Source organism: Aethalodelphis obliquidens, unplaced genomic scaffold (assembly GCF_003676395.1).
Source record: "Aethalodelphis obliquidens isolate GAN/ISIS:26980383/991018 unplaced genomic scaffold, ASM367639v1 scaffold7, whole genome shotgun sequence".
In the NCBI taxonomy this organism is placed as follows: domain Eukaryota; kingdom Metazoa; phylum Chordata; class Mammalia; order Artiodactyla; family Delphinidae; genus Aethalodelphis; species Aethalodelphis obliquidens.
Genome location: NW_020837951.1, coordinates 22,769,495 through 22,783,400, shown reverse-complemented (window position 1 = coordinate 22,783,400; position 13,906 = coordinate 22,769,495). Strand labels below are relative to the sequence as shown.

Here is a 13,906-nt window from a genome sequence, read left to right as displayed (position 1 = left end):
TTGTATCTGTTATGATTAACTATTTTATGTTTGCCACGTGGATATTCCAAAGTAGAGAATAAGTGTTTGAATACAGTGAAAACACAGATATTTGGGGCCAGCATATCTGAGTTTTAATTTAAGTTCCAATACTCATAATCCTGTGACCTTGGGCATTTTCCTTCTCATCCTCACTTTGTATTATTTTTGTAGATTTTCAATCATAGGAGTATGGAAAATTTTATATCCTGCTTTTTTCCTCACTTAACTTTACACCACATACATTTTCCATGTTACTGCATTATCTTTTTGAAGGCTGGTATAATATATGATTTAGAAATGTGCTTGAGGTAGCATAGTTTAGAGTTCTTCATTGTTGGGCCTTTCATCCATGTCCACATTTTCAGCAATAATAATGTTGTGATGAAATTTATTATGTCTAAAACTTGTGTATATTAGCTCAAAGCATATAAAAATACTTTTAGGGATATAGATCATCATAGTGCTTTCTAAATTATACCAATTTACACTCTCACTGACGATATATAAAATTTCCTATTTTACTGCACACTTGCCAGCATTGTTTATTAACATTAAAAAAAGTCACTGCTAATCTGGTAAACAAAATGTTTTCTCCATATTTGTGAGGTTGTACTTTTTCTCACACAAATATGAATATATGGCATTTCTTTGGTGAGTTGTCTGTGTTCTGGAGTTCTGTAAGTTTTTTTTTCAATCTATATAATGAAGACATTATAATAAAATGTTCGTACTTGGTCTGTCATAAAAAATTTTCTTTCCATTTTATCTTTTTTTTTTTTTCTGGCTGCATGGCTTGTGGGATCTTAGCTCCTCATTGATCAAACCCACACTCTTGGCAGTGAAAGTGCAGAGTCCTAACCACTGGACCACCAGGGAATTCCATCTTTCCATTTTGATTATCATCCTCTGAATGACAGCCCAAACTTTCTATTTATGCTATCAAATCTGTTTATTATTCCTACTGTAATTTTTCTGTAACTTCTAGGTTTCGAAGGTTCTTTTTTTAATTTTTTGATACATTTATTTATTTATTTATTTATGGTTGCATTGGGGTCTTTGTTGCTGCGCGTGGGCTTTCCCTAGTTGCGGCGAGCGTGTGCTACTCTTCGTTGAGGTGCGCGGGCCTCTCATTGCAGTGGCCTCTCTTGTTGTGGAGCAACGGCTCTAGGCGGGCGAGCTTCAGCAGTTGTGGCACGTGGGCTCAGCAGTTGTGGCTCACGGGCTCTAGAGTGCAGGCTCAGTAGTTGTGGTGCACAGGCTTAGTTGTTCTGTGGCATGTGGGATCCTCCCAGACCAGGGCTCAAACCCGTGTCCCCTGCATTGGCAGGCAGATTCCCAACCACTGCACCACCAGGGAAGTCCTTAGAAGGTTCTTTTAAGCCTTTAAATTTTTGAGAAAAATTAATTCTAAAAACTATCTTATGGTTTTAATATCAACATTTAACTCCCCAATACACCTTGAATTTATTTTTATGTGGTGAGAATACAAATTAAAAGATTTTCAAATTTTTACCAATTGTCTAATGCCAGTCACTCTCTTACTTTCTAATATTTTACAACAAAAATTCCACTGGTTGTTGATGTTTTCTTCATGACTTCCGAGTTTTTAAATAGAATATTTAAATTAGTAGGTACAGATTTTCATATTGATGCTTTCCCGTTTCTTGATCCAGCATGCACTATTTTAATTACTGCGGCTTTTTATTATGCTTTGATTTTTAGTAAAGATGGTCCTTTTCATTATTTTTCTTTAAAATATTTTAATTTTCCATTTTTTTTCTTCTTAATGAACATTAGAGTAAATAATTTGGTCATGTTCCCCCCCCCCAAATCCAATATATTAAGCGTGATTGGAATTACATTACGACTATAATTTTATTTGGGAAAAATCAACATCTTTAAGACATGTTGTTCTCTCATCCAGGAGATGGCATGCTTCTCATTATTTTAGTATTTATAAATGTTTATAGATACAATTTTATAATATTCTTCCTTGAGGTCACATAGATTTCTTACTTATATATGTATATATATTGTGAATAGGATCTTTCTCACTGTACTTTCTATTTATAAATGACAAGCAGGAAAACTATTTTTCTATCTTGTAACCATCCAGTTTACGGGACTGAGCGTTTCTAATAGATTTTCATGCCTTTGGTTTTTATCTTAGAAGGTATATCTTCGTGTTTTCTGCCAAAACGAAAATTGTGACTCTTAATTTTCTCATTTTTATACCCTTTATTTATAAATTTATGTATTATTACTTTGGCTAGAACTCACAGAATAATGTTCAAGATCAGTGGGGATAGCCTTTCTGCTTTGTTTCTAGTTTAAAGGGAAGCATTTAATGGTTCACTACAGAACTGGTTATAGTTGGTTTGAAACAGATACGCTTTAAGTAATGCTGGACAAACACCCTTATTTCTTCTTTAAGAAATTTAAGAATCCACTATGAATATATTTAGTACTGGAGATTTAAAAAATAATATTGTTCTGTAAATTAGTACAGCCACTATGGAAAACAGTACGGAGGTTCCTCCAAAAACTAAAAACAGAGTTGCCGTCTGATCCAGCAATCCCATTCCTGGGCATATATCTGGAAAAAACTACGATTCGAAAAGATACATGCACCCCTATGCTCATAGCAGCCTATTTACAATAGCCAAGACCTGGGAACAACCTAAGTGTCCATCGACAGATGAATGGATAAAGAAGATGTGGTATATGTACAATGGAATACTACTCAGCCATAAAAATGAAATAATGCCCTTGCAGCAACATGGATGAACCTAGAGATTATCATACTTATCATACTAATTGAAGTCAGACAAAGAAAGACAAATGTCACATATCACTTATATGCTAAATCTAAAATATGACACAAATGAACAGAAACAGACTCACTGACATAGCGAACAGACTTGTGGTTGCCAAAGGGGAGGGGGTGTGGGGGAAGGATGGATTGGGAGTTTGGGGTAACAGATGCAAACTATCATATATAGAATGGATAAATGACAAGGTCCTACTGTATAGCACAGGGAACTATATTCAATATCCTGTAATAACCCATAATGGAAAAGAATATGAAAAAGAATATATACATATATATGTATATATATATAAAACTGAATCACTTTGCTATGCAGCAGAAATTTGCACAAGATTGTAAATCAACTATACTTCAATAAAATTAAAAAAAATTCTTCAACTACTTTTAATATTATTTCCCTGTGAATCACATTTCTAGATATGTAGAACCTCATATCATTTGCAAACCTCACTCATATGGTGCTTTACTTCCTTATTCTGTCTGCATAATGCAACTAATTTGACTTACTGTGCAGTATAGATCTTTTAATCTATTCAGAGTAACCCAATACAAATTCTACATAGTAGGTACACTTTCAGAACTGTGTTTTGTTTTCAACTGCAGTAGCTTTTCCTAGCTAAAAATTTCTGGTACCATCTTGCTTTTTATTATTTAGATTTTGAGCTTTATTTTATAGTTTTATGATTATAAATGACAAAAATCAATATACTTTGGAAGTTGATGGAGTATAAATTAAATAAAAGGAATACTCATAAGCATGGAAGATTGGTCAAAAGAGTGAATGCCAGAAGAAAGAAGGAAGCGGACTCAATGGCTGAGGGAAGTGAAGGCGGTGAAGAGAACCACTCGGACAATCAAGATCTTTTTCATTGTTCCTGTGTTTCTTCAGAGTGCTACAGTGTGCCCCCGTGCCCTATGTGGAAGCAATTCTTCCAGAGGATGGAGGTGAGTTGATTGGGATTTTCCTACTTGAAACAAAATCTAGTGTTCTGGCTTTTTTTCCCCCCAGAAGCCTGAGGAGGTCTTTATCCTGGTAGAAGGATAGTGATGGAGTTAGGGGAAGCAGCGGAGTCTGAGAAGCAGCTCAGCTCTGCCTTGGGCAAACTCAATTCTTTCTTTGCAGGTGGAGCCAGGAGCACAGGTCTGGGAATTTTCCTCATTTGCCTTTTTCCTTCCCTTTCCCTGTTCTTTTATTCCAATCTCCTTTCTCCCAAAGCAGTGATCTTCCAGTACTTGCATTTCTTATTCCAGCTGTGAGAAGGAAGGGGAGCACTTTATCTTGTGAACCATGGTCATTATGCTTTTTTCCCCCATCCACTAAGTTGATGCCTATAGCTTTCCAAATGTTGGTGAAGGAATTAGCCAGCCTGCCCTCAGCACCAGGACAGCATTTTGTGTGGAGGGTAGTAGGTCCAATAGTTACTTTCCGATTAAATAAAAGGAAACCTTTACTGTTACACATATGGTAGAGAAGATGGAAATAGCACGAAGGGGTCACCTTTATTGTAATTTCTCAGTACACTGCGTGGAATCCCATAATATGCTAGTGGCATAGATCATGAATCCTCTTCATTATTCCCGGGCCACCTCACAAAATGGCACTATCCAGCAAAACATTATTTAGTAGCAAAATATATTTTAATTGAAAAATCATTTTAAGTAACTGAATAAAAATGTGTATCAGGAACTTTCCCCATAGACAGGAGAATATGTACATTTTGTGAGAGTGGAGCAGCATCTATTTAATATATTTTTATATAGAAAATACAGGCATATTTAAAAAAAGAAAGTATGTCACAAGAAATAACAAAATATAACACAAAATAAAAAGGTAAACCAAAAGTAACAAGTTGATTAAAACAAGACAAGACCCAGCACCGTGTTGGAATGTCTTTGTGTAAGTTCTGGGATGTCCAGGACTGCCAGGAAGAGATGATCCTGCATTTTAGGAGAGCTGGTTGGTTGTGCAGTGGTTAAAAGCCAGTCCTCCTTTTCCTGGAACAACAACAACAAAAAAGAGATTCAACAGAAAAGACTGAATTGAAGGGGGAACAGCTATTTGGGGGCTGATTAAAACGCAAATGAAAGTCTCAGATACCTGGGCATCATCTGTGATGTTGTTTGGATGGATGGGGGCCATTCCTTGAGAAAACAAAGGGACACGGAGGAAAAGCGCTAGCATATGAAAAGATGTGAGAATCAGCACACTGGAGTTTTAGTCCTGGCTCTGTCACTAGTTTCCTGTTTGATAATCTGCTCATCTGTACAATGAGGGGTTTGGACTTGGTGAATCTGAAGGTCTCTTACAGCGTGAACCGTCTGTGGGTGTTATTTATTTATTTTTTTTAGAAAATTTTAAATTTATTTTTGGTTGTGTTGGGTCTTCATTGCTGTGTGTGGGCTTTCTCTAGTTGTGGCGAGTGGGGTCTACTCTTTGTTGTGGTGCGCGGGCTTCTCATTGTGGTGGCTTCTCTTGTTGCAGAACATGGGCTCTAGGTGCGCGGGCTTCAGTTGTTGTGGTGTGCGGGCTTCAGTAGTTGTGGCACGCGGGCTCAGTAGTTGTGGCTCGTGGGCTCTAGAGCGCAGGTTCAGTAGTTGTGGCACACGGGCTTAGTTGCTCCGCAGCATGTGGGATCTTCCCAGACCAGGGCTCGAACCCGTGTCCCCTGAATTGGCAGGTGGATTCTTAACCACTGCGCGACCAGGGAAGCCCCCGTCTATGGTTTTTATTTATGGCATCTGTTTAGGATTCATTTTCTGCATACAGAGATCAGAGGAAACAGTCTCTTCCTTAAGGATTGAGCTATCTGGGAAGAATACTGGGTCAGTCTTATTCATCATCAGAGAAGGATGCAGGTTGAGGGATTTAATGAATGCCACAGGGTGTTTCTCCACCAGCTGTCACAGATGCCCAGAAACTGCTCTGTCAACCAGCACTGACTGAGCATCAATTTTTGTTCCTATACTAAGTATGAGGGAGACAATCTTTAAGGCACTCAATCTCGTGGGAGAGAAGGAAATAAATATTATTTGTAAACATTTATTATTTTGATTTCTCAGAAAAGCTTTCTCCCCGTCCCATTTCAGGGAATTATACTCCACTTTTCTTTCTTCAGTGCATTGCCAGTCTCTTCTGCCCTTTACCCAAAGGTATGGTAAAAGTTTTAGCAAAATGACTTTTCACGTTAGTATAACATGACCTAACCTAGGATCACCATTGACTGATCGATCTATGGTGGACCCTTGAATCAATGTGGACTCGTGACTTCTTCTCCTGGATTTTTAAACTGGGTCAGCACACTATTTCTGTAGATGCTGGAGTGTGACAGGTAAAATGTGGGCTCTATAAGCAGTTCTGTCCTTCCATGCGAACTGAACAGCAGAGGAAAGCACTCTGCAGCGAGAGAGCCATGGAGAAGATGCTGGAGAGAGGAGGTGAGACGGGAGGTGAGAGACTTCAGATGGCTTTCAAGAACTCAGTCTGGTCGTCCTGATGCTGAGCCAACCCACGTCTTTGGGTTCCATACACGATCCCATTATTGTGATAACAGATTCCTTTCTTTGCTTAAGCCAGTTAGAGTTGCAGTAAGAGAGTCCTAGCTAATTCAGGTCTCCTAGAAAAACCCATCACAGCATAAGGAGGGGCAGGGGGGCTACTGAGGCCTCTGGGTTGACCTTTCCTTGAATGTGGGAAATGCCTCTGAGGTGAATTTGCCATCATTTTTTTGGATTCCTTTATCAACCTTTTGCGTAAAAAAATCTAGAAGATTGTGTTATCTTTATGAATAGACAGTATTTTAACATAAGCTGATAACTACCCTTCCCCTGGTCAAGAAAAAGCTCCTTTGACCCTTGAACAATGTCGGGGTTAGGGGCGCTGACCCTGTCAGCAGTCAAAAATTGGTGTACAACTTTACATTTGGTCAGTCCTCTGCTGTTGTGGCTCTGTATCCACAGAGTCAACCAGATTGTGTGCACTGTACTGTGGATTTATTGCAAAAAGTCTGCATACAGGTAAACAAATCCATGTTGTTCAAGGGTCAACTGTATTTTGATATTAGGGAATCACGCAAACTCTGAGTTTCCTTTTCTTATCTGTAAAATGAAGTAGTTGAAACATAAAGTCTAAAATTATAAGAATGTTACAAATACTTCCTGTTCCTTTTTGAGTCACTGTCATTCTTACTCCTTTTATTTTCTCTCTCTCTCTCTTCTATTCTTTGCTCTCTTTTTTCCCAGCAATTCTCTCCAGTTTGACTTCAAGCTCTTTCGACTCTGCTCTCAGGTAAAATGATCATCTTTATCTTGGAAACTTCTAAATATACTTGTACAATCCAAATTTGTCCTTTTGGGTTCATTTTTTTTTTTTTCTCTGCAGAGATGGCATATGTTTGAGGTGATATGAAGAAATTCATGGGCGTGAGACAGATTTTTTTGTTAATTAAGTTTGTATTTAGATAGATTTTTGTCTTTGCAAGTTGACTTTGATATTCCAATTGAAATGAAATAAAAGGACATGGAAAAATAAAAGCTCTTTTCAGTTAACTTTTAAAAATCAATATGGAAATATCCATTTGTTTTTAATGATTCCTATAAGATGGAAGTAAATATACAAAATACAAATCTAAGTGATATACAATGATGTATATTAAAAGTTTTAAAATAGAGCTGGTGATGTTCCAACATTGCAATATTTGTGAGGACAATGTTTTAATATTGAAAATATTTTGTCAATGGTATGATGCAATATATAATCAGAATGGTACGTTACTGGCATAAAAACAGATGCATAGATCAATGAAACAGAATAGAGAACCCAGAAATAAATCCACACGTATATGGTCAGTTAACTTACAACAAAAGAACCAAGAATATACAACGGGGAAAGGACAGTCTCTTCGATAAATGGTACTGGGAAAACTGGACAGCCACGTGCAAAAGGATGAAAGTAGACCATTATCTTACACCATACACAAAAGTCAACTCAAAATGAATTAAAGATTTGAATGTAAGACTTGAAACCTTAAAACTCCTAGAAGAAAACATAGGTGGTAGGCTCCTTGACGTCAGCCTTGGCATGATTTTTTTTGGATTTGACACCAAAAACAAAGGCAACAGAAGCAAAAATAAACAAGTGGGACTACATCCAACTAAAAAGATTTTGCACAGCACAGAAAAGCATCAGCAAAATGAAAAGTCAATCTACTGAACGGGAGAAAATATTTGCCAACCATATGTCTTGTAAGGGGTTAACATCCAAAAAATATAAAGAAGTCATACAACTCAAGAGCAAAAAAATCTCCATCTGATTAAAGAATGGGCAGAGGACCCAAACAGACATTTTTCCATAGAAGACACACAGAAGGCCAACAGGTAGGTACATGAAAAGATGCTCAACATCCCCAATCATCGGGAAACACAAATTAAAACTACAATTAGACATCATCTCACACCTATTAGAATGGCTATTATCAAAAAGACAAGAAATAACAAGCATTGTTGAGGATGTAGAGAAAAGGAAACCCTTCTGCACTACTGGTGGGAATGTAAATTGGTACAGCCACTGTAGAAAACAGTATGGAGGGTCCTCAAAAAATTTAAAATAAAACTACCATATGATCCTGCAATTCCACTTCTGGGTATTTAACTGAAGAAAACAAAAACACTAACTCTAAAAGATATCTGCACCCCCGTGTTCATTTCAGCATTATTTACAATAGTCAAGACATGGAAACAACCTAAGTGTCCATCAATGGATAAATGGATAAAGAAAATATGTGTGTGTGTACACACACACCTACACACCACAATGGAATATTATTAAGCCATAAAAAGAATGAAATCTTGCCAACTCTGACAACATGGATGGACCTCGAGGGCATTATGCTAAGTGAAATGAGTCAAAGAAAGACAAATACCGTATGATCTCGCTTGTATGTAGAATTTAAAACCAAAACCCAAACCAAACTTATAGATACACAGAACAGGTGGGTGGTCGCCAGAGGTAGCGGTGGGGGTAGCGGGTGAGCAAAATGGGTGAAAGGAGTCAAAAGGTACAAAATTCCAGTTATAAAATAAATGTCATGGGGATGTAATGTAAAACATGGCAATTATAATTAATAATGCTGTATAGCACATTTGATGTTGCTAAGACAGTAGATCTTAAAGGTTCTCAACACAAGAAAAAAATTTTATAACTATGTACATGGACTTACATAGTTAACTAGACTTATTGCGGTGACCACTGTGCAATATATACATACAAATATTGAATCACTATGTTGTACTAATATACTAAACTAATATAATGTTGTATGTCCATTACACCTCAATAAAAAAGTTTAAATTATTATTTTTAAAAAATTATTTCAAACTATTTCTCCTTTGATCTATTTTTGTGATAATCTTTTCTCAACTACATTTATCTGGTTAGAAATGAGAAACCAATTGCTAGAACATATTTTTACATAAATTTTCTTGTAATCCATTAAATACTGACTATATATACCATAAAAAATATGAAACAAAAATTTTGACTTTAAAAATAAACATTCCTTATCATCAATTTCAATTCTATTTTTTATTATAAACAGGAATAGAAATGAACATCAATAAAACATATTGAGTTTGTTATTTATTTGCATCCTTGCATATAAAGGGTGAAATCTTCTGTTCAAGAAGGCAGTTAATTTATTTGTTTAATTAACGCTTTTTCCTTTTTTTGGGGGGGAAAATATGGAACACTTCACAAATTTGCAAGTCCCCCTTATGCAGGGGCTATGCTAATCTTCTCTGTGTTGTTCCAATTTCAGTATATGTGCTGTAACACATATGTGTTTTTGAGAAATCATTGTTTTATTTGTCAATCCTTAACTAATACTTCTTCATTTGGTTTTAGTTCAAATTTAGGGAATATCTCAAAATGGATAGTTTTGGATACAAAATGCTTACATTCAAACTAGAGGGACCTTCTGGCTCTTGAGACAACTTAACTAACTTGAATTTCAGTCTCCTTAATTAAGTTACAGATAAATAGTAGTTTTTGGTTGTCTTACCTGGAACAGTCATGTCCTGTCCAAGCCGAGAGACAATGGCATCGGTTTGGTCTTACGCATTTTCCACCATTTAAGCAGGGAGACTGGCAAACAGCTGGGATGAGAAATTCATGTATTTATTTAATGAATACTGAGCAATTCTGAAGATGCCCATGAAGGCAGGCAGAATAAGATTTGACTCTTTTTGCTCCAGCCGCCACCATTCCTCATGGACTGCATCCTGCTACTTTGCTCAACCTCATGTCATTATGTGGTACCCCCTCCCTTTTTCCTTCCAACCGAGTCCATTTTCATATTTAAGCCCCAGGTTAAGTTCTATCTACATACTGAAACCTTTGCTGATAACTAAGTCGACTGATTTTTCTCTTTAATCTTTTTATTTGTTCAACCAATTTGACACATACTGTTTTGAACTGTAAATTATTCAAATACTCGATGAGACTGTAAGTCTCTGGAGGGAGCCAGCACTGAACTCTATGACCGATGAAGTCATTACATCAGACATCAACTCTTACGACAACAGATCAGGCACACAGATTGTCTAACATGACAGATGATTCAAAAGCCCTTTGTGTTTGCTAGGAAACGTATTTCATGGCTTTTACCATTGGAATTACAGAACCTGGGGTAGAGTTAAAAATTAGCCACAGGTGAAACCCTGAGTGAACACCCAGAGATTTACTACGCAGACAACTTTCTCACAAGTCCTTAGTCTGAGAGTCAAACACTTCATCTGCATGAATCTATCTGTTAAAAAACCTAAGGACACTAAAAACTGATGAAGACCAGTCAGTTTAACTTATCAAAGAAAAAATAAAATGTCTGTTGGGAGGAAGCTGGAAACGAGACACATTTAAGTCTCATGATTTCAGCCTCATTACAGCTTGGAAAGGGCAGGCTTCCCCAGAGGAAAAACTCATCTTCGGTGAGAGATAAAGAAATGTCACTTCTCTAATCACTCATTCATAAAATATGGGAAAAACGTCAGCAATCCAGGCACTGGATAAGCACAGAGAGAGGACAAGAGGGAAAACACCAATCTTTGCCCTTAGCTTTCTTGACGAGCAAGCTAACAGAATGAGCGTATTTGCAATATAACAAAAAAGGAAATTATGAAATAAAGCAGGATTAAAAATAGCAAAAATAAAACCCAATCATCCACAACTAATTCTCCATATCTGCTTGCTAATGTATATAAAAAAATTACTCTTTTTCAAAAGCATGATGATTTAGTGGTACCTGACTGTACTAACAAATTTTTTTATTATTTTCACTTCTCTGTCTAAAAGCCTAACACTTTCCTCCTTCCCTATAACATGGGTGCCCCAACGTTCTATTCTGGGCCACCTTCTCACACTACGTGTCTTCTGCAAAGACTTAGTTTTTTCTCCCCCATGAATGTTTTCCAATGATGACTGACATATTTCTATCTTCAATGTAGATGAGTCTTCTGGGAACCTAAACCATCATCCAATTGCCTGTCAGACCTCTCCCTTTTATGTTCCACTGGCCTCTCAAACTCAGCATGTCCTTACTTACTTAACTCCTTTTCTGTACCTTCAAACCTGTTCCTCTTGGGTTATCTCAAGGGTAGAAGTGGCACCGCCTTCCACTCAGGGGCCCAAACTGGAAATATCAGTCTTGACTCCCTTCAGACCTTTCCTCCTACAATACATCTATAACCAAGTAGTGTTGACTCATCTCCCTAACGTCTCTCCAATCCATCCTTTTTGGTCGTCCTCATTTCTCTAGACTTCATAACCTCTTGCCAATTCTGCTTTGATAACTCCCTAACAAGTCTCCCTAATTTAAGTCTTGCTTTCTGCCCTTCTCCATACTGATGCCGAAATCATTTTTCAAAAAGAAAATCTGATCACATGATTTTCCTGCTTAAGACCCTTTAGTGGCTTCTGTGGCTCAGAAGATATAATCCAGCATCTTGAACTTGGCATGCGACACACTTCCTAATCTGGCTCTGCCCATCTTTACAGCTTCATTTCCAGCCACACCCCTCCACTGCCTCGGTGGCTTCAGCTCTATTTTGCTGATCACATTTGTGCTGCACTTCTACGCCTTTGGCTAGAACGAGCTCCTCCTGGTGACTCCTCTTCCTTTGATTCTGTGCTTGGAAAGCCTTTTCTGAGTGTCTGCACTTGGGTAGTTTACCCATCTTCACTGTTGTCCTTTTAGAGAATTCAGTTAGCCTCTAGTCACCTACTTATAGGCCACTCTGTATCCCTTCTTATTTTCTACATTGGATTCTGGAGGGCAGGAGCTCCTGTTTTATATACTTTTGTATATTTAATATCAATACTTAGTGGGTATAAGTGGGATATGGGCTGAGGTAGCTGCAGCAAGATTGAAAAAAAAGACTATACAGCTCATGTCATTAAGGTGCTTAATGTCAGTTAGGGAGCTAAGGAGCTAAAAGAAATACAAATAAATCAGATCAACTGAGCTTTAAATGGCATGGTTCTAGCTAATTGTGTAATATCTATAGACATGGGATGTTAGAAGATAGATTATCGTGGTAGAGAGCAAGTTTAGGGACAAGAGGAAACTTAGGCAGGGCTTTGGAGGTTGGGTCAAGTTCCAATAGGTAGAGGAAGCCACACCTGCAGGGGACAGGATGTGACTGGCAGGATGGGAAGTAAGGTGTAGCAGGTGTGCTGACGCCAGTCTGAGAGTCAGAAGAATTTGGGCTGGATGTGAAGACAACAGGCAACCATCTTAGGTTCTTAAAAAGGGCAATTCATGCCCAAGGTAGTGTGTAATGGTGTTGTTTTGGAAAAGGAGATGGGAAGGTCAAGTAGCAGACTCTGGCGGTGATCCAAAGGAGAGGTCTTTTACTAGCTGGTGATAGTGGGGATAGAGTAAGATGCAAGAGATACTGTGCAGGAAGGAACAGAAGGAGTGCTGACACTGGTAATCTCAGATGAAGGGGAGGGAGAGTGGAGGATGTCTCCATCTGGAAGCATGACGCCACCACCTGCAGAGAGAAGATGCCTGGGAAAGGGCAAGGCTGGTTTGCAGGTAGGTTCAATTTTGTATGCATGAGAAATATAGATAAATACCAAGGTTGATTTGTAATAAAGAAATACCAAATAGATTGCTGTAAGAGTTTCAAATAAAAGCTTCAAATTTAGCCTCCGGTATCACATTTTTCCTTTTCTACACTCATGGATGCCTCACTTTTGGCTTTATGTGGGGTGGACGCACATCTGATTTTGCCTTTCACTACCATTTCCCTGGCTTACTTATTAATAGTGCCCCTTTCATGCTCAAAAACGTCCCAGTCTGGAGGCTAAATTATATGGTCACCCCAGCCTCAGAGCTCATGACAAGCTCTGGTGTCAGCTAGCCTCTTCTACTTTACAATTAACCTCACTAGCAGGTGGTATACATATTATTTACAGGAGGAATAGTGGAGTGTTAAATAAATAGAGCAAGTTCTTTGCTTTTAATAGTTGCCTGAAAATTAGGACATTAAAAAGGTAAAAAAATCTATCATTTTAAACTGATTGATTTATTAGACAATTACTGAAGATCCTATCATATGCAGGCACTATGCTAGGTACTGAAGATATAAAGATCACAAAGGAATATCCCTGCCCTCAGGTGGCATATAATCTAGTGAGGGCAGGGAAAGATCAATAACTGAGCAATTAAACAGATGTCAAAGTACAGTGGGATAAATGCCCGTATTTGAGGTAGACAAGGGTTACTAAGGGGACATGTTTGTCACCAACAAATCAACAACAGTTTGTTACTGTCTTCCATGATAAGGAACCATCTCTTGTTGAGTTTTTTCACTTTAACTTAAATTGTATTTATTTAGAGCCTTGTTCTTTCTAGATAGGTACTGCGAATTTAGTGATTTAGCTTCATAGAGATTAAAATAAATATTCTTCCAAACTTCCGCATTATGTTTCCTCTACATTCTGCAAAATAGAGCAAATGACATGGAGAAGGCCGACAACTGAGTCGACTCAGATGCTCT

At 37.7% G+C, this 13,906-nt stretch overlaps 1 protein-coding gene and 1 pseudogene across 1 annotated transcript in view; both read right to left on the bottom strand.

The window, feature by feature from the left end:
* Nucleotides 1–4,572: 4,572 nt before the first annotated feature.
* SVEP1 (sushi, von Willebrand factor type A, EGF and pentraxin domain containing 1) overlaps nt 4,573–13,906 on the bottom strand; it is a 184,891-nt gene continuing 175,557 nt past the window's right edge. Inside the window, exons 47-48 of the mRNA XM_027105235.1 lie at nt 9,907–10,000; nt 4,573–4,846 (exon numbers count right to left, since the gene is read on the bottom strand). Of these exons, the coding sequence (XP_026961036.1) occupies nt 4,825–4,846; nt 9,907–10,000 (116 nt within the window). The 3' untranslated portion in view covers nt 4,573–4,824. The remainder of the gene's footprint in view (nt 4,847–9,906; nt 10,001–13,906) is intronic.
* Nucleotides 9,581–9,680, bottom strand: LOC113620284 (uncharacterized; annotated as a pseudogene).